Source organism: Scomber scombrus, chromosome 11 (genome assembly GCF_963691925.1).
Source record: "Scomber scombrus chromosome 11, fScoSco1.1, whole genome shotgun sequence".
Lineage (NCBI taxonomy): Eukaryota > Metazoa > Chordata > Actinopteri > Scombriformes > Scombridae > Scomber > Scomber scombrus.
Genome location: NC_084980.1, coordinates 28241288 through 28268172, shown reverse-complemented (window position 1 = coordinate 28268172; position 26885 = coordinate 28241288). Strand labels below are relative to the sequence as shown.

At 38.3% G+C, this 26885-nt stretch overlaps 1 protein-coding gene across 1 annotated transcript; it reads right to left on the bottom strand.

Moving 5' to 3' along the window:
* Window positions 1-2421: 2421 nt before the first annotated feature.
* On the bottom strand, window positions 2422-26885 carry retreg1 (reticulophagy regulator 1). The gene is made up of 9 exons (XM_062429597.1): window positions 26671-26885; window positions 25232-25338; window positions 24403-24433; window positions 8932-9049; window positions 8124-8208; window positions 7839-7961; window positions 7292-7362; window positions 5725-5848; window positions 2422-5305 (listed from the first exon to the last, which is right to left on the bottom strand). Exons 1-9 carry the CDS (start codon window positions 26856-26858, stop codon window positions 4782-4784), a joined length of 1371 nt encoding a protein of 456 aa, XP_062285581.1. The 5' UTR covers window positions 26859-26885; the 3' UTR covers window positions 2422-4781.

Below are 26885 nucleotides of genomic sequence, written 5' to 3'. Positions count from 1 at the left end.
GGGGATTGTTAAAAAAATTAGGATACCAGTACCAATCAAAGTACCCTTAAAGTGATACTGATACCAACTGAGAACTTCATTCAATACCCATCATGTGAGTAGAAGCATGAAGTTGCATGAAATGTAACCACTTCTCAACATCTAAATTATTTGATTTTTACACAAATACATTGAAAGTCTTCAAATTATTGCTTAATAATAATCCCTAGTACTGTTGTTGTTATGCATTCAATATGAAAATATACATAAAACATATCAGTTAGGGGTCATCAGTTCACTCAGTGGTGGATTAGGAGCCCTTTAAGGAAAAAGGTTGGTAACCACTGTGATACAATACATGTCATATAATCTATTCTCTATAATCGAAATAGAGTCGAGTAGTGATAGAACAGAACTGTATAGTGGAAAAGCACCAGTAAAGTCAATGGTGGCCTCCAGGGACGTCACTAGGGTTTTGTGTTTAGGGGGGCTTAGACCCAAAGTAAAATCTTTGAGATATACAGAGCTCTATGAGCAATGTGCCACGCTCACAGTATACCAGAACCAGGTGCTAAGAGATGGCACAGTGAAATTTGATGAACACACATATCAGTAGTGTAGTATAAATAGGTATTACACCTACCCACTAGAAAAGGTCCCGAATTTACTTGCACAATGATATGTATCAACATTAATTGCTAGACAGAGATATGTTCTGACATACTGATATCTTTTAACATTTTGTAAACGGACGCAAAAGCTCATTGGTCACAACGCAAGCGTCAGGCATTCTGTCACTTTCCTTCAATTTAAGGTATTCTCTGAACTATATTATATAGTAATTAGTTATTTAGTACATTAGTAGTTTTATTCTCTGAACTACAGTCATCTGCAACTTCATTAGGAACACCTGTGCAATATAATTCAATCCTATACAACAGCTCTGCTATAAATGCTGCCTTTTTTTTTTTTTAAGTATACATTTTCAGCTTTTTTTGACATTGCCAAAAAAAGTGATAATTCTACTTTGTTTATTACTGAGGTTGTACTAAGTGGTGGTGGTGTACATTGCATCCTAATACACCACAATCACTGAATAATAAACATAAAGCAGTATTATCACCTTCTTGTCCAAAAATGTAGTATAAGCTTCATAAATGTAGATTTAGAGCTGTTTCATTGGATTGAATTAGATTGCACAGGTTAAACCAGTGAGTGTGTCTTATGTAGTTAACTTATTTTATAGTAATTACACGTTATAGTATTATACAGTTAAGTAGTGATATTTAGCTTCAGTAGCATCACGTTTTTGTTGAATCTGCCTCACTCTTTCTCTTCAGGACTGCTGAATGAGAAACATCTGAGTGACTTAAAATTGGCGTTTTGTAACATCAGCTGATAAAACGCGCAGCACCGCAGCATTTTACACATTGCACCGTTAATATCACCTGTTTAGTTGGAGCCGTTCATATACTCTGAGCCGGTTAGCCTGAAACTTGTTACTATAGTAACGTCACAGTTAGCCTACCTGTCTGAGGATTAACGTCGTTAATGTTTACATCACATGGCGCTGTTTTCATTAGTTTGTAGATTTATGTTTTAACCAGCGGTCTGTGTTTGTTTCCTTAAACTTAATATCACTGTTAGCTTCTCTGTGTTATGCTAGCGGGAGGCGCAGAGAGCTACAGGTGTGTTCAGGGTCGAAGTCAGACAGTCGGACACAGCGGTTTCGACCAGGCGTCCTCAGACGTTGGTTGAACATTAATATACATCGCTGTACATTTTTTGAAGACGTTAGTTAAGGCGGCCGCCTAAGCTGGAAAGTGCTGTGATAAACCCTGAATGGTTTAGGGGGGCTTTAGGACATTTTAGGGAGGCTTAAGCCCCCCCAAAATTGGCCTAACGACGTCCATGGTGGCCTCAGTCATCTCCTGCTGCTTTTACTATCTTTTGTTCCACAGGTCATAATAACTATGGCCACTAGATGGCGCCTGTAACTCAGAAGTGAGAGTGGAGCCACACTCAGACCGCCACAAGAAAAAAAAGAAGAAAATCCCTGAAGAAGACTGAATCGAACAAAATGTTGCCAAATACTCTATATTTTAAGTATATAATCATGTATTTCTCACTTCATACTTTTTAAATCTCTATTCTTATATTAATTTTGCAGGTTTATACATTTGTATTAAACGCAGTTGTCATTTATAATGTGCCATAAAGGAAGAAAAACAATTTCTAATGTTCTGTGAATTTAGAGAAATCATAGTTGATTCAAACGCTTTTATTATAGCACCCCCATGTGGCCAATTAATGTAGTTTTTAAGACACCTGAAGTTGCTGGAACCTTAAAAAAGAACACACACACACACACACACACACACACACACACACACACACACACACACACACACACACTGAGGTCAAATAACTGAAACTAAAATCTGCATTACAACATTTTATTGACATTATTGAGTTTAGTTACATAAAAGTACATTTTGTTAATACATTTTGGTTCTGACTCACCAACATCTTTTTGAACCAGGTTCAATCTGTTTCTCAATTTAAGGCAACTGCATGGAAGCCACCTTTATACAGAAGGTAAACGAGAGAATGACTCATTTAATCATTTTAATGAATATTTCTTCAAATAAATCAGTTATTTAGTGAAGTCTGAATGTGGTTGGAACATTTCTTTGTCTGATAGTTATTACATGAGAGCTAGAAATGAACTGCAGCCACTACAAAGTCCTCTTAGGCACTGATAAACACATATTTCTATTATCTTCTTTAAAATGTTGCTAATACGAGACATAACATGATTAATTCGAGAGGATACATTATACATTGCTGTATGTCCTTATGATAAAAACTGTCTTATTAATGTACAATGCATGTTAAAGAAACAGTTCAGTCATTCATGTTCATTCAGTGAATCCACAACTGATGCTCAACACTGCAGACTGTCCGATGTAGATGCTTTGTTAAATAATAATTAAGGTGCAAATTAGCCATTTCATTTAAATGCACTGAAAACTGTTTTGTTGTGTTTTGAATCTAATCTGTGATAAAGAAAAGAGGTTTTTACAGGTCCAGAGATTTGACCAGGGACCCCAGTCAGGCTGGGTCCTGATGAGCAGTGAAGTGGGAATAAAAACTCACCTGCTCCACAGTGAGCTCATGGGCTGGAGGCAAAGCAGTTAAATGTTACTTTATGTATTTATGTCTCAAAATGAGATTTCCATGCATAATGTTTTGAGACCTGCTGACTGTGGCAATAAACTGTAATACTGTAAAACTGTCAATAACATGAATGTTTAATTTAAAAAAGAAATTATATAAAAAAAGGAAATAATAAAAATGTCTACTTTTTACTCCTCATAGTTAACTTTCCAACCAGCAGTCTACTCTGAGCATAAAGAATCATTTGATCGATTAATGATTGTCATTCAGTCTGATGTCTTGTCAAATAAATCTGTGGAGTTCTGGGTAATGTAGTTGGATGAGTGAATCCAGCATTTACATTATATTGTGAGAGTTTTCAGTTGTTATATATATACTAGGGCTGGGGATCGTTAAAAACATTATGATACCAGTACCAATCCAAGTACCCTTAAAGTGACACTGATACCAACTGAGTACTTCATTCAATACCCATCATGTGAGTAGAAGCATTAATTGCATAACATGTCACCACTCCTCCACATCTAAATGATTTGATATTTAAGTATTCAAATTATTAATATTTCACACTTACATTAATTGGCTGTGATTAAGTCCATACAAATAGTCATATTTTGTAGTTCTGGGTGCAAAAAGGATCAATTACAGGTATAGTTTGACGGGAAACGTTTCAATACTACTTAGGATCAATTTATTTTAGTCGATACCTTAAAAGTATCTAGTACCGATACCGAGCCTTGATATATATACAGTATGTAGTATAATATAACACTGGTTCCCAACCTGGGGGTCGCCAAAGCTTCACAGACAAGGCCTTCTTTATTTTAAGGGGTGGAAGAAAGTCTGCTCATGTCTCAACATCTCATTAATGTCTGTGAAGAAAACAACTAGATTTAAGTTAAGATATAAACTTTAAAAACTCCCACGAGGATGATGGCAAGGGGAAGACGTGCACATTGCCTTCCCTCGCTGCCCATCTTTGAACATTTGCAATTTGAAAATATGCATAAAACATATCATTTTGTCAGGGGTCATCAGTTCACTCAGTGGTGGATTAGGAGCCCTTTAAGGAAAAAGGTTGGGAACCACTGTGATACAATACATAATCTGCCCTCAGGAACCTCACTGGTAGAAAAATGCATTTTGCTGCAGTTAGACTGAATGATGCTGTGAAGTCTTTTTTCCTACTTTGGTCCTCTGGGAAGTCTGTTTTCAAAATAATATGCTGAGTATGGGCTTATTTTATTATGTTCATGATCATTAGTGTTTTTATTTGTTTATTTTTTAAATGATTGATATTGAATTAATATATGTAGCTTCAGTTATGGTATGTTTTTTGTCTCATATCATATGATGACATGAGTTTGTATCATGGAGAACAAAGTACATGCATGGATGAAATGAGTTAACAAATAAAAAGTAAGAAAAAAAGAAAAAAAATACTGTGTAGTCTGATCTCAGCATTAATGTGATTCTGATATTACATTAGTTGCTCCTCCACATTTCGCAGAATGATCTAAAATGGTGATGTTAGCGCTAAAGGAAAAAGAAGAATGGAAACGCTGTCCCCAAATGTCCTCTGTAAGCCATCTTCCTCCCCTACCGACCGCACTCTTCATCACTCAGTGGCGCCTGAGGAGTTTGGAGAAGAACCCCTCTGAGGCCGGGTTGTCGGTCTGAGCCTGAGCCTCCTCTTTGACCTGAGCCTTCACCTCTCCCAGCCCCAGCTCGCCTTCCAGTTGCTCCAGCTCCGACTGATCCAGCAGCTCAAAGTCCTCCATGTCGCTGTCCGATTCCTCGGCCAGGTCCAGCAGCCTGGTGGTTTCTGGGAGTCTTGACCGCTCTGGATGTTCGCTCGCCAACGTGATGCCGACAGCCGCTTCTATCCTCTCCTGGATGGCGGCTGTGACTGCGGCGGCTATGACGTCGCCCGCCATCTGGTTGACCAATTCGAGGGCTTTGTCGACAGATTGGTCTTTGTATGGAGGAGGTGCATGCTTGGATTTGATCGCCTGTTGGAGCTGTGGGTGAGGCGAGGGAAGGCCGAGGCTGAGGTCGTCGTCATCGTCGCCGTTGGTCGTTGTACCGTTGTCAAGAGACGGGAATTCTGGGAGGCCGCCAGTAAATGCTTCTTCTCTTTCAAGGTCTGTGAGGATGAGTTAAAGTTAAGAGATTAAACAGCGAATACACTTTTTTATATGCAAATGTACAAATTTGACCTGTGTATATTTTTTTGAAAAACTTTCAAACATGTTGTTTTCATCATATTCTAAAAATATTCTCCTGGACCATAAAATAGTGATTGTGAAAGTCTTTTTTCCGCAAGATTAATCAAACATTTATTAATGACTGATGGGGAATTTATGAATGTGAATTGGTGTAGAGACTAATTATGAGTCAGAATACGAACAGTATGTAAGGGGTTAAATTGACCAGAGAGTCAGTATAACATCATAATGACGCTGCATTCTGTTCAGTCAGCAGAATATCGTAACACAAAGGCAAAGATGTTTAATTTACAAGTGTGTGTTTATCTACAGGATGGTATGGAGTCACCAAACGTACCTTCTGAGTTCTCAGTCTGTGGTGTGTGTCCTTCTGACAGGTTGAATGTGCCGTTGTCTGTCCATGTCACATCAGACACTTCTGTATCCGAAACAGACAATTCTTTACACACTGTGGAGTCGAGCTGCAGGAGGGACACATGGAGAGGTCAGATACAGTCCTCAGTCTAAGCAAAAACACATTCTGAAGTTTGATTGAAGTTACTATGAAACTTAAGCTGTCTGAATTAGTCAAATCAAATGTGGATCTTCCAAAATGAGTCAAATTAGCACCAAATTCCCTATTTGTGTTTCTCTAGACAGTGTTTTCTTTGTTGAGCCACAGCTGAGACTTAACATATTGTAACTTGTGAAGATTCACACTTAATTTGTCTAATTTAGACTGTTGAAACTGAACTTTTGATTTTTACAAACAAGTTAGGACTCAAATTCAATTCAAAACCGAGACAAACATCAATCAAACAGAAATGATCAGAGTCCAAAACATCAATGTACATATGGGTGTGTGAGGATTTCTTTAAGACTTGATTAAATGTGAACTGTCAACATTGTGGTTAGGCCAGAGTTGCACTGATATGGATATCGGTCGATTGGTGGATCAGGTATTAGTGACAATGGGCCGATCTGGTATGGGATACCATTATTTTAACAAATAACAATTACTCGATTACAATTGGCTCAAAAAATAGCTGTGATATCGCAAATGCTGCACGTATGTACCAGGCGGGGAGTAATGTAAAACTGCATTCTATCAAAAGGCCACCAGGGGGCGACCGTTTTGGTGTCAAAAGGACTTCCGTCTCTATACAAGTCAATGGAGAATTCACCAACTTCTCACTTGATTTCTAACCTCAGTAAACGTTTTCAAAATGTGTTTATGGTCTCAATCGCTAGTTTAAAGCCTTCTTCAATGCAGTATGATGTTCATTTGTGAAATTTTGGTCTCCCTGATTTTATATTTGACGATAAAGCAGGGTATGCATTAGGGCGTGGCTACGTCTTGATTGACAGGTTGATTGGTTCACAGGTTCAGGAGGGCGCCTCATGCCCCTCCTGATGCCCATATAAGTAGAATCCGTGTTTTTATTTTTCCTGGCATGCACATGAAATTTTCAAGATGGCGCTGCCCAGATCCGATACTATTGGCCTCCGAGCAGCAGTCCACAAACCAATGGGTGATGTCACGGATGTTACGTCCATTTCCTATATACAGTCTATGTGGCTTTGCAATACATGCCTGTTGCTGATTCATTTGTTACTCTTCCAGGATGTTACCAACTCAATATCTTAAAAACTTTGGAAACAGTTTGACAAGCAGCTGGTACTGATGAAGGCACTGAGCTAATGAAAGAAAATACACTTCCAGTAAGTGTGCCTGGTGTAGATCTTTTCAAGTCTTACAGGTGTTTGGCTTGACAAGCAATCTCCAAAAAACATCTTTTGGCCTTCCCCTTTGGCACAGGCCTTGATGCTGATGTGGATCATGTGCGTTGAATTTCAATTAGCTTTAACTGAAACCTGACAGTCAACAGGGGCATAATTAGATTGAAATGAGATAATCAGCCAACCTTGGGAAACATGGAAGAGAGGTCTGACTCGATGCCCTCTTTCTCGGTCTGAGCCTGCATAAGTCTTTTCTCTGAAAAGAAGAACAAAAAGAAAGGCATTGATTTACTTTTTTTGAAACACAGAATTACTGATATTGGGTTTCTATGAATGTTGCTTAAGATGTATTGATATTGTTAAATTGTGTAATCTTTCTAATGTTTATTATACAATGTTCCAACATTTTTCAGACTAGTGACGCATGTGTTGGGTGTTTTCATTGTATTAATGTGCACTGAATGTGGATCTGAACTGATGTCTTTTCATTCTCAGTTTGTTTGGAAAAAACAGAGGGCAAACTGGTTAGTTGGCATCAGCTTTAAGAGCAGTCATAAAAAGCCATGAGCACCACTGATTAACTGGCTGTTGATCTCTTTGGAAATGAAGAGCAGACACAATGAGCACTTTGCATGATGCAACAATGCTGAATTGAAGTGTAAGTGAAAACTACCTGTAAAACAGAACATATTGATACACAGTATGTTTCATATTTGTATGTATGGTAGTTACCATGATTCTCTCTGATTTTTCGAAGGAACTCTCCAAGGCCAAAGTCCAGCTTCTGCAGAACTGGCTCCAGCCACAAACCAACCTCATGAAATGAAATCAGAGGCCACAGGAAGACGCCCAGCACTGCAAGAGATGTCAGCACAGAATATGAGTAAGTATTTGTTTTCACAAAGTAGATTTGCTGTTTCTTAATCACAGTTTGCACTGACCTGCAGCATTTTTCTAATGTATGATTGTTAATTGGCAGCACATATTGGAGTGAAAGGGGACCACAAATGAACTCACCTAGAATATATGAGATAACAATCCCTGGAATGTAGCGTCCTAAGACAGCAAAGAAGGTGCACAAACTGCAAACCAGCAAGCAAAACTAGAAGAGAAGGAAAGCAAACACAAGAAAAATGACAGAAAAAAAAGTATACGGATATATTTTCTCCTTATTGCAGAGACAGTGAGTGTCAGTTAATAGTTTGACATTTTGGGAAATACTCTTATTCTTTTCTTGACAACCTCACACTAAAACCACATGTAGTTTTGAACTTTGGAGAGAAACAGGCTGGCTCTTTCCCGCTGCTTTTTGTCATTATGCCAGGTGATAGTGGTATTGGTCTTATTAAAATCAATAAGGATTTTCTCACTATGTTAAACTATTCATTTAAAATGCTGCAAATAATCACATGGTCATAAAGGAAAATGTTATACAAATGTAATCATGCAGTACGAATTCAATATCTAATAAGCTAATGCAGACAGTCAAATGGAATAAAACCATATTTTGAGAATGTAATAATTTAGAAACATAATATTACAATTACCATCTGTCAAAACATTCAAGATAAATAATTACATGTTTTAATATTTTGCATTACTGATAATTAAATGTAAATAAACCCAATTCACAACCTCTTGATTGCTCTGGCAAGTTTTAGCTCAAATCTGCTGCACCAAAGTCCGAGTGAGTGATGAAGTATGTATGTATCTGAATGGGCAAAATACCTCAGAAAGCCTGACAACCATATGCTTCTCTGCTCTACTGTGGTAACTCAGTGAACAGATGAACTTAGTCTGGGGTCATCAGCCATCTCTGGCTCACCTTGCCCGGGTTTTGCTGTTTGAAAGCCGATGTCTCCTGGAGGAAGAGTTTGAGGGAGTCACTGAGGTGAAGTCCAGCTCCAGACCGGCTGTCCTGGCCTGAGTCAATGATCTCCCAGCTACAGGGGAGGAAAGCCAAAAGTAATTTTAGTCACCTTTCAAATGACTGAGATAATTTTTAGTTTTCAATGTCTTGCTTGCAGCATCTAAAGCAAATCAGCTTAATCTACATTTGTTTTCCTCCACACTCCATAAGTCTCAGAGAGGAAGTTAGGTAAATGTTTGAAAGTGTCTGACTTTGATACTGCAGCCAAGATTTGTGATGATCCTTCTCTATCTTTATTCAAGCAGTTTTAATTACCCAAAGTTGGAACAAAGAAATGCTGGCAATGATGATGGTGTCTTCATTTGACCAATCGGAGTAGAAGATGATCAGAACATCCAATAGATTATTTGGTCGTTGTAGTATGAGGACTGGACGAATAATGGGTTGGTTGATCAGTTAATTAACAAACATTTGTGACTTCCAGCATTGGAAATGTGACATCCGCTTTTCTCTGGTTTATTGTTGTATATTTAATATACCTTGAACACTGACCATTGGTTGAGAAAAATTAAAAAAACACACTTCAGAGAATATCAGCTTGGGCACTGGGAATTTATGGCCATTTTTACAAAGCTTCTGATAATCCTCTGTAAATTCATCACTATGAGCGACACCTTTCACAGTTGTTTGGTCCAGTATCCTCCGGCTTAAGACAATGTCCAATGTCCATTAAGTCTATCCTCTCACCTTGTAAGCTAGAGAAATATGCTCACACTTTGGTTTCTCTTTAGAGTTTCCTCCAGCACTCTGTGTTCATCAGACTCAAGTTTACACTTCAATAGTCTAGATTTTAAAATAATTTCTAGAAAATCTGTACAGCACTTTTTTCAACATTGCTTTAAATGTGCTTTACAAACAAACTGAGTTGACTGGTTGGGATGAGTAGATGGTTACATCTTATTTATTGATATGAAATGCAGTGACTACTATATAAATAGGATCAGCATTTGAATTGACCAAGAAAGGGATTGAAAAGGTTTATTTGAAGGCTTAGAATTCTACTGGTCGAGGGTCATTGATAAAATTTAGTACTAGAAAGAAGAAGCCAGTCCAATGCAAATGTCATAGTCTAAATTAAGAACCCTACAATAAAACTGGCAAGATGACTTAACAGACAGGTGGCAGATGGGAGCAAAGTGCTTTCCATGCTGTGCTCAAGTTGCTAACTCTGGGCCTAAAAAGTGTAGCCAATGGGAAAGTGTCTTAAAACTGCATTCTCTTAAATAGCCAGCAGAGGTCAACACTACTACCTGCAAAAGGGAATCAGTTTGTATTGTCATCTCTGAGGGTCTCAAGCTCAAGTTTTAAGTCTTCTTCAATACAGTACAATGTTCATTTTGTAAATTATGGTATGGTATAATAGATGTATAAAGCAACATATTCATTGGTGTGTGGCTACTTTGTCACAACTGCAGCTACTGGTCAATCAAGTATCGGAGTAGCCATCAAAGAAGTGTCACTATTTCACAGTTTGTTTTCAGTGTTTACAGTTAATTGTAACATTCTGGTCACCTGAGAAACTCGTCTTTAGTATTACATTGTACTAAATTACCCTCTAAGAAGTCGGCTGTTCAGTTTTTACGGTAAATAGATTTTGTTTAGAGCCTTTTTTTGCTAACCAAAATTAACATCCCAATTTATATCACAGTTAACATGAATTACAGGTGCACCTTGTCTAAAATACCAAGTTGGTGATGGCCAAAATGCCAAATTCAAGGCTTGAAAACTGTAGTCAACAAACCAATGGGTGACGTCATGGTGACTATGTCCACTTTCTTTATACAGTCTGCGGCTTTGGTACATCTAGGAATTGTGGACCACCTGTTGATGTATGACACTTTCCCCTCCAGGCTGGGTCTTCCCAAAAATCATCTCCCCATTTAAACTCTACTATCATGCCCCCTCCTGATCCACGTAAACCAGCTATAAAAGGCACACGTGAGGTTGCAATAAATAGATGTATAAATAGAAGACTTGCCTCACTAGTGTAACTGGCTGTAAACCAATAGGTTTTGTCATTGGGAGTTTCCTTCACCATTTGTTTTAGGGGGAACAATTATCAATGTGTCAGCATTCAAAACCATATATCCCATGATGTCTTTGAAACAAGATTTGGAGTAAAGAAAAGCAATCTCTCAGTGTAACACTGGGCTGAAGTATAGGTAACTGTCTCAACGGGGTTCATTACATTAAATGACATTGGTTAAATTTAAGTTCATTAGAGGATGGAGACCACATATCCTGTGAAAGCAGCTGTCCTAGATACAGCTGGTGTGAAATCACCATGGAGATCTGGTTACTACAACAGCTGAGCAGGTTCCGACCAGTTAACACAGCTGTGAGGTTCCTGTGCTAACTGTGAAGCATGTGATTGGTCACATGACGGTATAAAATAAACTACCAGTATTTTTGCAGGTCTTCATTAGTAAACCCAAGTATTTAGCAAATTCATATTTTCAAGTAATCGAGCAGATGTTGAGATATTTCACTGGATAAGTGAAAACTTTGACCTGGTGATACTGGAAATATTTGTCAAGGAATCACCCAGTGATAGCAACTCATCCTAAGGGGTACATGAATGTGCACACCAAATGTGAAGACCCTATTAGATCTGTCACAATTGATACAACCACGAGAAAACTGAACTGAATAATCATGAAAGACACATTTTTAGCAAAAAATCACAGATACTAGCTTACCAAATGTTAGTCATATATCTGGTTTACATACTCAATTATAATAAACTGATTATATTTGGGTTTTGGTCAATAGTCAGAAAAAAGAGAGTACCTATGAACCCTGGGACCTTTTGACTGACATTTCATGAACCACACGAATAATCAACATCAGTTTAATCATAGCCCAACGCCCACCCACACATACCCACACACAAATCAAGTATATACTGGCCTGCATGGAACAAGCATGAAAGGCCAAGAGAAGCTACAGTATCTCATATACACCCACCACCCCTTCCACCTGACCCAAACACCCAACCTTGTCTCACATAACCCTTATGACGAAAAGGTCAACCCACTACTCCCCTCTCGTCTTGCAGGCACGTGCCAATATAGGAGGCTGGTTTCCAGGGAAACATGATGGGCTGAACATGTGACAGTGATACTGTGAAGCAATAATAGCAGTCATATACAGACATCTACCAGGAAAGAGAGGTCTTCTAGGATTATATAGAGTAAAATTTCACCACATAGTCTGGAATGTGGCAATGTTTATTATTATTTCTGATCTTTGCAAAGAACATAGAAACTTCCACATCCAAATCTTCTATTATTTTCCTATATTCAAACACCTCGCTATATGCATTATGGCTCCTCATGATGGATTTATTGCAAGAAAATTGTGGACCAATATCAAATCTGTCATCAAACTTGGAAAACTACCTTCCATCAAATACATCAAATGAGAAGAAACAGCAGGAGAACTCATTCTCTTTGTTTATATTTTACACAAACCGCATTAGCCTAGCTAATAATCAGTAGCCACTGTACAACCAACAAGTAGCTAGGGCTTCCAGACATGGCTATTTCTTGAAGACTGAGACTTACATTGTGCAATTAAAAGCCAATAAAAAAACAATGAAGTGTCATCCATTGCTTTCAGTCCATTCAACCCATGGCTAGGCTAATTATAACAAGGATTCATTGCATGAATGACTGCATAGACATCTGTGCACTGATTTAGAAATGGGGATGAAATGATGATCAAAATTACAGTATGATTGAATAGAGACAAGCTCCAAAATAAATATTTACCATACACTGACAATTGTATGAAACAACTAGAAAGTGACTCCTTCTAATAGAAAATGAATCTAAATTAAATCTAATGTGATTTTACTTTTCATCCGATAAGGTATTTTAAAATTTCTTAAAATTCAGACTGAGTGAATTCATATCCTCATCTGTCTCCCTGACAGCTTCACTAGTTGTAGTTTCATCTTTAATCCAAAAGCATTTAGAGAATGTAGGAAGAATAGCTGTCACCCACATGGTGGGTGGCGAATCACAACATTTTTCAGCCCTCCTGTCACATGCTGTACGTGCTCTAGGAAAAATTTGGATACTGAGAAGGGAATATATCATGTTTCATTTACTCCATCAGTCATGTCCATCGCTCTGTCCAATACATCAGTTTGAAATCATTTTTACCATTGTTTCAATCCCAGAACAGGAAAAATTCTACCTTCAGCGAACATCACAACAATCACGTCAGAGCAATGTAGACGGGAAAGGAGGTCGGCCATACCAAATGAACAGCTGTCGGGCAGATATCACTTTTTACCCAATCAGTAATCTCTAAAACAACACAGGGAGTGGCATGTCTGAGCTTCTAACAAGCCTGGTGCTGGCGCCTTAAAAATAGAATGAGACAAACAATGCAAGGAATGGCGGCAAGAGGCAGGTGTAAATATGTTTCCCCCTCTGCCTGGGCATATGTGACAGAAATCCTGACTCTGAGGTAACTAATACCTGTTTACGTTCTGTGTGCAGCCACATATACAGTAAGATGACATTAACGGAGTTCCAGTTGATGCAGTTAATACCTTTGCAAAATGCCAGTCTACACGTATCTGTCCAAGACACCAAGCCAAAACCTACTAGTATTATAAGACACTGGTGTCACTGACGGAAAAGGAGTGATGACGCTACCATATGTACTGCTTTCCAAGGAGATCCATGCCTTGTTGTTCAGGTCCTGGATCTATTAAGACTGAAATTGAAAATTAAATGCACCAAAAAACAACATTCCTTGTCATAACTTGATTTCAATAAGTTTAGACTGAGGCCAAACCCTGATTGCACAATCAAAATGAACAAAAACAAGATTACAGTTCCCCACATGATAGTTTCTTAAGTAGTGTCAAAAGCCTTAAATATGTAGTTCTCCCAAATCACCAAAGAAGAAAAACAAAATGTTTCACTTAATGCCACTCCTCTTTTTGGGTTTATTACTTTAGTTAAAAGCAACCTCAGGTAACTGGGGCATTCTGGAAAGATGTGTTGTTGTTTAGTTTTCCAACATGTTCAAGTCACCACACTCAAATTTCCATTTACAGAGATTTCAGAGACAGATACTACACACAACCCAAACTGTCTACATGAGATACCACATGAGGTAAAAGAGAAAATACACATTTTCTTGTGATTTGGGTGAACTGACCCTTTAAGACAAAAACAAAACAAGCAAGCCATTGCTCTCTGTGCTTTCTAGGTCCTCTACCAGATCACACACAACCCCAGACATACCTCAGTCCTGCCCCACGGTCTTCAGGAGACATCTCTTCTTTCAGAAAATTCAACAACACCTAATGAAGTCAGCCAAAAACTGGGTGGTGAAGATGGTATATGTAGGTAGGATGCAAGAAACAAGTAGAATGGCAGGTAGAATTGTCTTTCCCAGCAACAAAAAAAACCCACAGGTGCGAACTCGGGGTCGAGCCAAACTCAGGTTTTACGTGCCACACGGCGCGAGAGCAGCTTGTGTTTATCCTCAATGAAGCCCCGGCTGGAGTATTTCAAGAGGCCTCATCTAAAAATAACCCGGTCACACTACATTCCGACTGGCAGCCATCAGGAGGACAGAAAGATGGGGTTATAGGGGGGTAGAAACAGCAACCACCCCCCCCAACACCCCCCAATACCAACACCACCAACCTCCAAAACACACTTCCAGTTGTGTCAGTGACAGGGCATGAACAGACAGACGAGGGGGGGCATGTGTGTCTCATATTCTGTCAGGTGTTGACATAGTGTTGTTTGTATGTTGATGACAAGAGTTTCTCTTCAACACTGAGCAACAACATATGCTGTTTATTAAAGTTTTTTTTTTTTGTCCACTGAAATACATCAATCAAGTTTTATATTAACAGAGGACAATAAATCTAATCTCTTGACTTATCAACATGGATTTCTTATCAATCCAGATGTTCTTACTTAACTTGCATGTAATAAGGTTTAGTATATGCTCTACAAGACTTCAAGGATGAAGAAACTTTAAATGAGAATAAAAGCTTCGGACTCTTGTATCTGATTGAAGATTGGATGCCTGCTTGTCAGTTGTTTGATTGTCTGGTTGAGTGAATCTGAGAGTTAGTTTCAAAATGAGACCTGAAATGACCTGGAGTATTACCCTCACTGAATTGCATCATATTTATATGATGAGGTGAACGGGTTTTATCTTTTGAAACCCGCCTACAGAAGACAGATTCTGTGATAAGTTATATTGTAATGTGAAAAGTGAGGATACATTTAATAATAAAGGGTACAAAGGCATTTTGCTATACAAAATAGTTTAATCTACTCATTATGCCAATGATATGATCAACAACAAGTTCTCCTCAATTATTCCAAGTGGTGTACAAAAGGGAATATATTATATATAATAACTTAAATGCAAATTAGAACAACATTCAAAGCAACTCTGGATCATCCTTTACTGTCTGTCTGTTTTTATCTTATTTCAGCTCAATCCAGATAATTATTATGTAACTTTTTCTGTCCTTTGACCATCATCTAATTTTTAGTATTGTTTTATTTGTGTGTCCGAAGTTGTATTGTCGTGTCTAAAAACATGTAATGCTGCTTACCAGACTAGTTCTCCCTTCTAAAAGAGGTTGCTGGTTCAATAACAATAAATCTACTTATTGCAGCATTTTTAATAAAACACTGGGAAAGCATTTTGTAGGTATTGAAAATGTTAATTAACGACAACACATAGATTAAAAGCCAACAACTGTAGCGCACTGATCTTATAACTAACATGAAGTAGAAATTGTGCGGTTTACTTTACACTAATTAAGGAGCTAATTAAGGCTGAGACTGTTAAATAATCTGAAACAAGCATGCAAATGTAGAGTAATAACTGAGTGAAAATACCAACAAAAACATATAAGTAAATTGCATTGTGTTTACTGTAGAGCTGTGACCATTAAACGATTAATCAATCAAAAATTAACCAGCAGCTATTTTGATAATCAATTAATTAAGTAATTAAGTAATTTTTCAAAGCAAAAATAGCAAAAGTTCACTGGTTTGCCTTCTAAACTGAGTATCTTTGGGTTTTAGACTGTTGGCCAGACAAGACAAGAAATTTGGTTCATAATCAAGAAAATAATCATTAATAATCAGCATTCATTCATTGAACGTTTAAAATAAAAGTCTGGGAAACAGTCCAGATATTGTAAACAACAGCCCATGGTTCAGTCCAGAAGCACAGGATCGTTAACATTTCAGACAAATCTATAATGACTACTTTATGGTATTTAATCTTTTTTGTGCTGCCTTTTTCAGCTGTGACACTTCAGCTTCTCTACATTGACTCAGTAAAGTTTTTATCATTATTACCATTATTTATGATCAGAAATCAGCCAACAAGAGGAAGGTAAAATTCAGCACTGATGTATAAAAAAACCATGATGATTTAATGTGATATGAATTTGAAACTCAAGATATATTTAGGTAACTGAGAAATATTGCAGTGTAGTAAGAATCTGTTCTAAACATAAAGGCCAGTACACATCAATAAAGATGAAGAGAAACTTGATTATAAAAGATATTTGAAACATTCAGGTAGGTTCGGGGGTAACTTTTTTCAGCTTCTGGTTAAAGAAGCAAAAAACAGATCTAAGATAAACACTAAAAATAAGTCCTTGTTTGCCATTTGTTGTATCGCATGTTCTGTTTGCATTTACCTCATTTTGAATGTCTAGGTTTCTAGATCTGGCTAGTTATGGCTAACATTGTGGAGGAGTTTCTTCAGTATCCCTCTGAGGAATTGCTGGAACAGTGCACCAAGGAGCAGGATTTTTCTTTAGTGTTCACATGGTTTTGTCATGATGTCATAGCAGGTGGATGTTGCTACACACACACTTTCTTAGAAGTTGCGCAAAGAAGCAGTTCTCAGGTGCAAACACCGGTTCGGGCACTGCACACATGGTCTATAGTTAGTTTTATAGTAAACATAATGTTCAGTACATAGGACAATGCAGCTGTTTTTTTCATAGTAGGTGACGTTGTAAACTGATGAGCAAGGGTTCATTGATATCAATACTGATGTCACTGTTCTCAGTTCGGATTATTATGATATGTGATGCTGCAATATTTAATAAATGTGAATAGAAGAAATAACACATTGTAACATCGCTCACATCGAACGCAAGTGACACCTCACTGTCTCTACACTAAACAACCTGATTCACACAAACCCCTTGGTTAGGTTTATGGAAACATCGATTTAGCTTTGGGTTTAAATGATGGCTTGAAACATCGTCACGGCAACAGTACACAACACAACAACAAAACATTATCTCGAGTTGCCGTTTGAAACATAACACTCGTGGTTGGAAGTGGGTGGAAGCAGTGGTCTCCTGCAGCAAAATCCACTTTTTCCTGTCTGACTAACCAAACGTCACTTTATATTGACATCATCGGTCTCATTATACCGGATGGGGAACAATGCTCATATAGATGGCTTGTGCGTCAGTGTCAGACACTGAGAGCTTTGACAAAGTGGGAGTTTTTGGCGGCCTGGGAATGAGAAATTAACATATTTTTCCAATAAATACTTTGGTCAACCAGATCAAATTTAAATTACTTTAAGATAAAAAGTGCTTGGGGATATCTCTTGTTCATATATAACTTGACATCACATCACTTGACTGTGATGAAACACTACCGGCTGGTTTGTTGTGTTGTTTTCCACCAGTCGGCTTCCGTCCAATCAGAGGATTTGCTCTGAAGCACACCCCCTCTTTGACAAGTAATCTGATTGGCTCAACTGCTTCATGTCACTCCTCTGAATCAGTTCCGGCACTGGAGAAACAGCTGAGTCACACACACACACAGACAACACACACACACACACACACACACACACACACACACACACACACACACAAACACACACACACACACACACACACACACACACACACACACACACAGGCAGAAATCATGCACACACTCTGCTCAGGTTTCACAACTCTTGAGACACTTTGTGTTTGTTGTGGGAACAAACAGCAGCACGGTGAGCCTTTCCTTAAAGCCGCAAAAAAACAAATCACTCAGAGTCACACGACATTTGTTCATATTTATAAGCATTAAAGCCTCGACACACACCCGAGTGTTTCCATGTATTATTAAAACAGTGTGAGGACACATACAGACACTGACAGCTCCTTCACTCTACTGAGAATTACATTTACATTACGATCACATAATTATCAGCATACTACCACCCAACTTCAAACTGACTAGAGGTCTAATTAGCTTTTAAATGTGATAATTATGATGCAGTTCATTAATGTTAGCGGTTCGATTCCTGGCTCATCCAATCCACATGTCGATGTGTCTTTGGGCAAGATGCTTCAGCCCAAATTGCTCCCAATGGCTGTACCAATAATGTATGAATGGATGACTTTGACACATAGGGTAAAGGTGCTTCAAGTGGTCAAAAAAGATTAGAAAAGCATTACATAAGTACAGTCCATTTCTCATTTAACGATAGCTGTGACATCACAGAGCGGGGTGTGGCCAGATGTGCAACATGCCTGAAAGTTTTCACCCTACAGAGAGCAGAGCAGCAGCAGTTTTCTGCCTGGCGACGTTTAAAGTAACAATCTCAAAAATCTCTGTTTCGCTCCCTTTGGCGGCACCTATGGTGATAAGAGGTAATTGCAGGTGTGTCTTTGGACCTCAGATATTCATATAGCATTACCTGCATGATGTCAGACAGTTGGTACCTGAGACACAATGCTAGCAAAGACTCGAAAAACCTTCAGATAGCCTTAAAATACTTTATACAGCTCCCAAAACCTGTGAACACACTTTATGGTGGAATTCCCTTTAATGTCTTAATGCATCAGCTGAGCCAATACAGCACAGGCAATATCATGGAGATAAATATATATATGTATATATATATGGTATTCCAACAATGTGTTTTGTATTCCAGACTCAACACACACGCTGTTGATTCAAACACACCAGCTGTCAGCTCGCATTTTGGGTCAGCATCTAATCTTCCACAAAGCCTGCGCCCAGATCCTGATGCACAATTACTCACAAGACACCTCTGACAGACAACAGCAGGTGACACCAACACAATCCCAGCCTGCTGGCCAAAATGTCACAGAGGCAGACCGCAAGAGAGAGGGAGGGAGATAGAGAGAGGCCAAAAAGAGATATTTACAGATGTAGATATACAGAGGAGGATGGAAAGCAATGAATCAAATTATTTCCACAGTCACATAAACAGAGAATATTAGATTTATGAGTTGCAGGCCATCATGGTGGCTTGGGGGCCTCACAAACCAGAAGGTCCTGGTTTCTTTCCTATCAGCTATGTAAGTCTTAAGCCCAATGCTGACTGGATTTAGGTCTCTAAGGGAGTTAGGGTCAGGGTTGTTGATTTATGTTATTTTTATGTCATGACAATGTCAGATGTCTGTATTAAATATAATAACTACAGATCTGAACCTTGAAGTAAATGTATGTAAAAATACCATTTCCATTTTAAGGAAAGGCAAATTCGACTACTATAGTTTGTTCATGTAGCCTCTGGAGTTGGTGAAAGCTTCCTGAAGAGATTGGGCTCACTGGGAGTCGGGCCTTAAAGAGACAGGAGCTAAACGATCTGTTTGAGACAGAGGTTGAACTAAAGAGCTGCATAAAGGGCCAGTAGAAGATAAATAAGGAGATTTGAATTGTAAATCATGCAAAGATATTTCAGTAGAGCCCCAGAATATAAATATAGAGCTGGAAATGTGTTAAATATGTCCCAACATAACCCTCCCAAGTAATAATAATATTCCCAATGATCTACTCCATGGTCCTCATAAATCCAGTCCTTAGCAACATCCATGCTGCTCATGATTATGCTCCATTTTATAGTCAGAAAGACAGAAATGTTTATGCTGATTTGACAGATGGGAAAATGCTAAAACCAACATACAGGCCCATCTGGGTACCAATAGGATGACTAAAACTAAAAAAGACCCCATGAAAGCTGATCAAATGGGCTTTTTTGTGTTGACAGCTACATGTAGGTACTGCTGCTCTCTTTCAGACTAATTTCTTTACTTTTAAAACATGCCAAATTAGCTATAGGAGTTGCTGTTTACTATGTAGTCATGGTGACAGAAAACAACTATCACTGCATTACTTTGATACTGAAGAAAAACTGGTTCTGTAGCGTCTATTTTCTGATTTCTAAGTGGATTTACGGAGGTCTATTGATGATGGACATGGGAGATAATGATCCTCGGCAAATGTAAGTCACACTGAATGATATTAATATGTGTTTCATGTCTGTGTGTTCAGATTTGACAGATGTATGACTCATAGGAGGATATTATTGACTCTTTTTTCAGCTCACAGTATCTTTGCCACACCCTCAACTATTGGGCACCCCTCAAGGAAAGACTTTTGGCTTTGTCCTCATAAAGGTCCAGGCCTATTATAGACCATATCCTGTTTTCCCCGTGTTGTCTGGAACGGTTAGTTGAATTAGAGAGGGGCGAGGTCAATATTTCATTCTTCACCTCCCCCTTGTAATGTTAATCCCGTCCTAATGGGGCTTTTGTCAACAGATACGCCTACGTCGTAACTGATAACTGTGATAGGTTGAAAGCTCCAGTAAAAGCTTGTACACATGGACTCTGAGATGGAAATGTTTGTCACTTTGTCCTGGCATCATTTCATTTTCCAAAATTGAATTCTTGGGGATGACAAAAGGCTTTATATAAAAATCACGTATTGTGCATGCTGCCTTCCCCCCTGAGTAAAAACTAAACAACAACACTGACGCTACTTTTAGCTCCGTTTTCCATGTTGCATTAAGTCTTTCTTCCTTTGCTTACTGTTGTTACTCTGAGATGGAAACACTCTGTGAGCCGCCCCTGACCTGGACTCACCCGACTTTCGGTTACACAACTCAGATGTGTTGCATCCAGCCTGGCGCCCACAAATCCCTCTCACCTCCGCTGAATCCCTCCAAGCCTTCGAGACCGGCAGCAGCATCGAGTAACGGACCCCCCCAACCCCCAACCCCCATACACACATACACACACGTTCAAAATGAGGACAGGAGTGTGAACTAGACCAATGTGACTCCACACCACCCTGCAGTAATCTGTGGACTTATTGAGAGGCTGGAGGATCGAGCATGAACTGAATTGGCAAAATGGGTCAGAACTCAACAATATTAGCAAGTGAACATGATTTAATGCTTCTAACTATGACTGAGCAGGTTTCTAAGACAGACAGACAGACATAGATAGATAAATGTTTCATTAGCGAAATTGATAACTTTTCAGAACGAGTCTCTAAGAACTTTTTAAGCTTTTTCAAAAAAGGGCCAAATCTAGTGGACTGACTGGTTGATGATTAAGACATTCAGTCAGGGCTGGTCAATATATCAATATCGTGATATGAGACTAGACATCGTGTTAGAATTGGATATAGTAATATTGTGATATGGCATAAGTGTTGGTTTTCTTGGTTTTAAAGGCTGCATTACAGTAAAATTGTGTAATGTTCTGAACTTACCAAACTGTTCTAGCTGTTCTATTATTTCCCTTTATCCACTAAGCCATTAAATCCACATTACTGAATATTATTTATCAAACATCTCATTGTGTTAATATTTTGTGAAAACACTGATAGCCATCCCTACAATATTGATGTGATATTGATATCAAGGAATTTGGTCAAAAATATCATGATATTTGATTTTATCCATATCACCCAGCCCTACGTTTAGTCAACCAATCATCAGCCAGACTGAGTAATAAAAAAATCACTTATTCACACTGATAAACTGGGGAACTATTTCTCTATCCTGAGCAATTTAAGCTTTTTTTGTCAAAATGCACAACGTTTATGTGAGTGAGTTTAATCCAGTGTCTGGATCATCTTTCTTTTCATGACATTTCAATTCCACAGTCGACAGCCTGAATTAAATAGTTTTTGAACATAAGGAATTAAAAAATAAAAATACCCAAAATATAACTAGAGTTAGAATTTGTTATGTTTAGTTTGACTTGTGAACATGATGTTCAAATTAGTGCATGACATCATCAAGTGTCATCTGGCATCTTTTCAGCCTTTTACTACTTTCTTAAAATAGTTCGCAAGTCTGTCACAATGCTAACATGCTGATGCTTGCAGGTTTAATGTTTACCATGTTGACATGTTAACATGTGATGATCCAGCCAATAGCTGCCTAGATATGCCAGTTGCTATCTCTAAAACCACAAGCATGGCTAAAAAAGCACTGTGACAAAAAAATACAAGTACACCAAAAACTGTAATTCAACATGAATGAAAACCTCTGTTTGAAAGCTTCAGGTCAAAGTTTTACCCTGTACACATTTTAACAGGAGGAGGCTGGACAAGTCAAAGTTGACCCCTGCAGTCAAACTCAAACAGAGAAATAACTGATTGTAACATCACACTCAAATTAGCGCCTGGTGTTCAAAGCTATGTTGGGAATGTGTCAAGTCACTGATATTGACAGACTGTCACATGAGCAAAGTGAATGAGCTTCGGCTCCACCTAGTGGTAAAAGTTAAACGCATGATGAGCACACCACTGACACCCAGAGAAATAATATCAATGGGTAAATTCAAGTCTGATCAAACAAGTTGAACATGGACTATTACTCCTAAAACATGTGCAAAATGCAGTATTTATTTCACTTTCATAGATATAAAAAGGTGATCTGTGACAGTTTTTTCTTCTTTTTTTTTTTTGGTAAAAAATTGATTTATTTTTGAGGTTTTCTTCTTGAATGCACACTAGTCCTTTTTGAGACAGTTCTGCTCCTCTTACAGACACACATCAAAATTAACTTAAAAAAAGGAAGAAAAAAAAGAAACTATCTGTCTGTCAACCGGTTGTTTACAAGTTACGGCAGAAATAAAATCAAAGTCAATTGAATGAAGGTTACTTATTTATAGCAAACGCATATTTATGTTGAAAAAGCAAAAAAATCCACATTACCACTTACACTATTAGTCTATTTTGCATGTTGTGAATACAGGATTAGTTGTGAGCAAAAAGTCACAAGGTTGTAATTAGGGAGAGGGTTTTATGAGGGGGTGAGTGCAGCGCTGCATATATAAACAAGGGCGACATCAGTGATGAATTAAGAGCTCCAAGTGATGTTTTCCAACCGCTTAATTCGTCAGAACAACCATCAAAATACCAGAAGATATTCAACTTACCATTACATAAATGTTCTCTTCATTGACTAATCTACTAATGGACTAACCATTTCAGCACTAAATCCAAGTAAATACTTCTGCACGACAAGATGATTTGTGGCTTGAAACTGCACCAGCGTTTGAGCCGTCACATGACTCAGACTCAGAGAGGAGATGTTAGCAGTGGGATTCGATTAGACGGTCATATGTGACCAATCAGCTCTGCAGAGCTTCACAACAGTCCGGTGCAGATTCAGGATGAGTCTGGTGTCAGAAAGGATGCTGCACTGTCTGTTTGACATGAGATATATTTCCAAACTAGTCTGTCTCATGTCGAGGCAAGAAATATATTTAAGACTCAAGACTGAAAGGATAGGTTCCTAGTTTTTTTTATATTTTATGTGCACATATGAGCATTGAAACCAGTTTTTCTTACTGTAATCAATCCTGATGTTCACACTGATCCCTTTATAATGCACTTATAATGTAAGTGATGGAGGACCAAATCCACAGTCCATGATCTGAAGCTAATATGAAGCTCCAGTCGTCCAAATTAGTGAAATCTTCATCTTCTATGTTTCAACGTTACAGTGTTTTTAGTAGCAAAGTCTTTGTGTTACTATGGTTACACCACAGCTCAACAGGGAAACACTAAGAGGGACTCTGATGCTAAAAAGACTGTAAATGTGTCAGATATCACTTGATATGACTAACTCAGACTGCTGAAGCCTCACATAAGCTTCAGATATAATTCCTATCTCATTTGGGCATCTGACTATTGCTTTAACACAGTAAACAGTCTACTTGAGCTTCTAAGGTCAGATTACCCAAACTATCTTGTAGATATAATGTAAACTAATTAACTAGTCTGCTGAACTTACTGAATCTTAAATAAAATGAAAAAGAATTTGCCATCAATACTTTTGATATTCTTATTTTACTTTACAATTGTACTGTTGAGTTTCTTCATTGCAGACCTAATTAGGTGGTACACTAACCTCAGCACTCCACTAACCAATGAGATGATATCTACCTTCGGAGCAGCTTTGCCTCTCAGATTTGTTTCTGAAACTAAAACCCCCGATCTGCCATCGCTGCCCAACACCAAACAAACAACCATCAGACACACTTCAGGGTCCTACCTTGCCGTCATGCTGCGCCACAAGTGAACTCCTGCAGAAAAAGGAAATAAATGATCATGATTTAACACTGGACGTGTCATTGGATAATCCCTTTATAATGAACATTTGAATACACTGCACAATTAAATGGAATTAGAAATTTAAAAATGAATGTCAACATCTGTTTCCTTACAGAGATTAAGAGTTTTAAGGTGGATTTTCTATTTAGTTGGTGCTCATTAAGGCTAATTGGCTTGGCAGCATACAATTAACCATTATTAGGAGTACAAGGGTCAGAGGCACAACACTGCTATTACTGGAGAAGTGCTGACTAAGACATAGAAAGGAGAGAAGCTATAATAATATATTTGAATAATATGAAAATACAGTTATAGATTGTGTCTTTTTGTGTCTTTACTTTCATTTTGCAGGTGTCTAAAAGGAAGTGCAATGGTCAGCAATGGTCAGGATGATGAGTAACCATCTCCAGTAAGCATGAAACACAGTGTCTCATCCTTATGTCAGACTCTTTCTTACTCATCAGGCTAATGAGTCATCATCAGGGTGAAATCATCAATCAATCTGAGCACGATCCACATCCAACAGCTTGGATAAAAGTCATCTCAACTTCTCCCCAAAGTTCTTCAGTTTACTGCTACAACTGATCACCTCGTAAACGATTAATCTGGAGACTATTTTTGATTATTCAACTAATTGATTATTCAGGTAATTGTTTCAGCTCTGATTAAGAGTTTTGGTTTGATAGTTTATTAGTAATATTTGATTGAACCGCTGCTATCCTTACTCTGCCCTCTCTTGGAAGTTTAATAAAAAGTCCTGTAGGTGTTACCTGCGGCTCTGGACCGAGCGATGTCTCTGGCGGTCACCATGACGACCAGCAGAGCCAGCAGGATGGCCACGAGGCTGTAGGCTCGGAAAGAAGTGAAGGCTACGAACCTGCAGACAGACAGAAGACGCTTCACATCACATCTGCATATTTACAGGTACACGTGGCTGCACTAGGTGTCATGTTGTGTCAGTTTGGCTCTTTGAAAGGCTAATGCTAATAATTTTGGGGGAGAGAAAGATGTTGATATTCAGTGAATGTGTGAACTTCTCAGGCAGGAAAAAGTGACCTACTGCTTCCACAATCTTCTATTTTTATTGATGCAGAAAGTCTTTAATGCAAATTATATTCAAATTTAAACCATGATCTTCTTTGTTCATTGAAAATACGCTGCCAGTATCGGAGAATGCAGGGTTACAAAAGTCTGCCGTTCATTACACTGACTTATTATTTCCCCTATGAGTCTGTATGAAAAATTAACACTGGAACAGAAATGTTTACTGACCAAACATAAAAGAAAAGCTTTAAACTATGGCTGGAAAGAGGAATCTAGGAATGTAATAGTACCATTGGAGACAGAGAGGACATGTTTCTACCAGTTACACATGAATGTTGACCCTTTTAGACTTATTCTAGCATTTCTTAGAGTCATTTTTTATTTATTCAGCAGATAAGGACATGCCAGAAAAACAAGGTCAAAAACTCAGACTGGAAAAACCCCAGGGCTGTGGCTACCACTGAGGACACTGAGGTCATGTGCTCCATATTATAACAGTTTTAAATATTTCTGGATATGATTTACTTAAATTTGACATCTTGTAGGTCAGCAAATTATAAATAAAGCATTCAGCATTTCTCCACTGGAATTTTCTTCCTGACAGATACTAAATGTACAGAAATACAACTCAATAAATATACGTATATATTTAAAAAATTATAATAATAATCCAAATAATAGTAAAGTGGGAGGCAGTTGGTGTGGATTTTAACTTTAGTATTTCTCCAATCCTAGCTTTACCCTTTTACACTACACTAAATGATTACAATATATAAGATAGTATAGAGACATTGACAAATATAAAATAAATTCAAAACAATTATTCTAACCCCTGACTTTCCAGTATTATGGTAATAAAATATATACGTATATATTATATCAATAAAAAAATACAAGTGAAGATGGAACCAAAGACTAATTGCATACCTTTAATATTATTAGATTAGCCTATTGTAGTCATTTTCAAGGAGAAAATAATTGGGATACAAAACATAAAAATATCTATAAAAATAGACAAATTCAAGAAATAAGGTTATATAGGCCTAAATATAATGATGATGTTTTGCTGAGGTTTGGAGTCAAGCCAAAGTTATTGTTCCTGTAATTTACAGCAGCTCAGAGTCATTAGGATGGCAGTCTGATATCCCTGCGTCATGATGCCTACCAGTACAGCGTGTTGGCTGCAGCAAACAGGGCTGAAGTCCTGCACGGTCTCTGCCTCCAGCTGACCAGGCCGGGGAGGCGACACCCTGCCCGGCCAGGACGCATCTCCTCCCCGCAGTCTGCTCCGCTCTGCGGCCCGGCAGCCGCCTCTCCGCCGTCCCCGGTTCCTGCTTCCCGGCTCCCCAGCATCGGAACACGACCGGGTCCCCTCGGCTC

What these genes read in the sequence shown, in the direction of transcription:
- retreg1 (XM_062429597.1), bottom strand. Translation starts at nt 26,858, where the DNA reads ATGCTGGGGAGCCGGGAAGCAGGAACCGGGGACGGCGGAGAGGCGGCT. An exon ending in AAAAATCAGAGAGAATCATG is followed by an intron (nt 7,363 to 7,838) that starts GTAACTACCATA and finishes TCTTCTTTTCAG; the next exon opens with AGAAAAGACTTATGCAGGCT. An exon ending in ACAGACTGAGAACTCAGAAG is followed by an intron (nt 5,306 to 5,724) that starts GTACGTTTGGTG and finishes TCATCCTCACAG; the next exon opens with ACCTTGAAAGAGAAGAAGCA.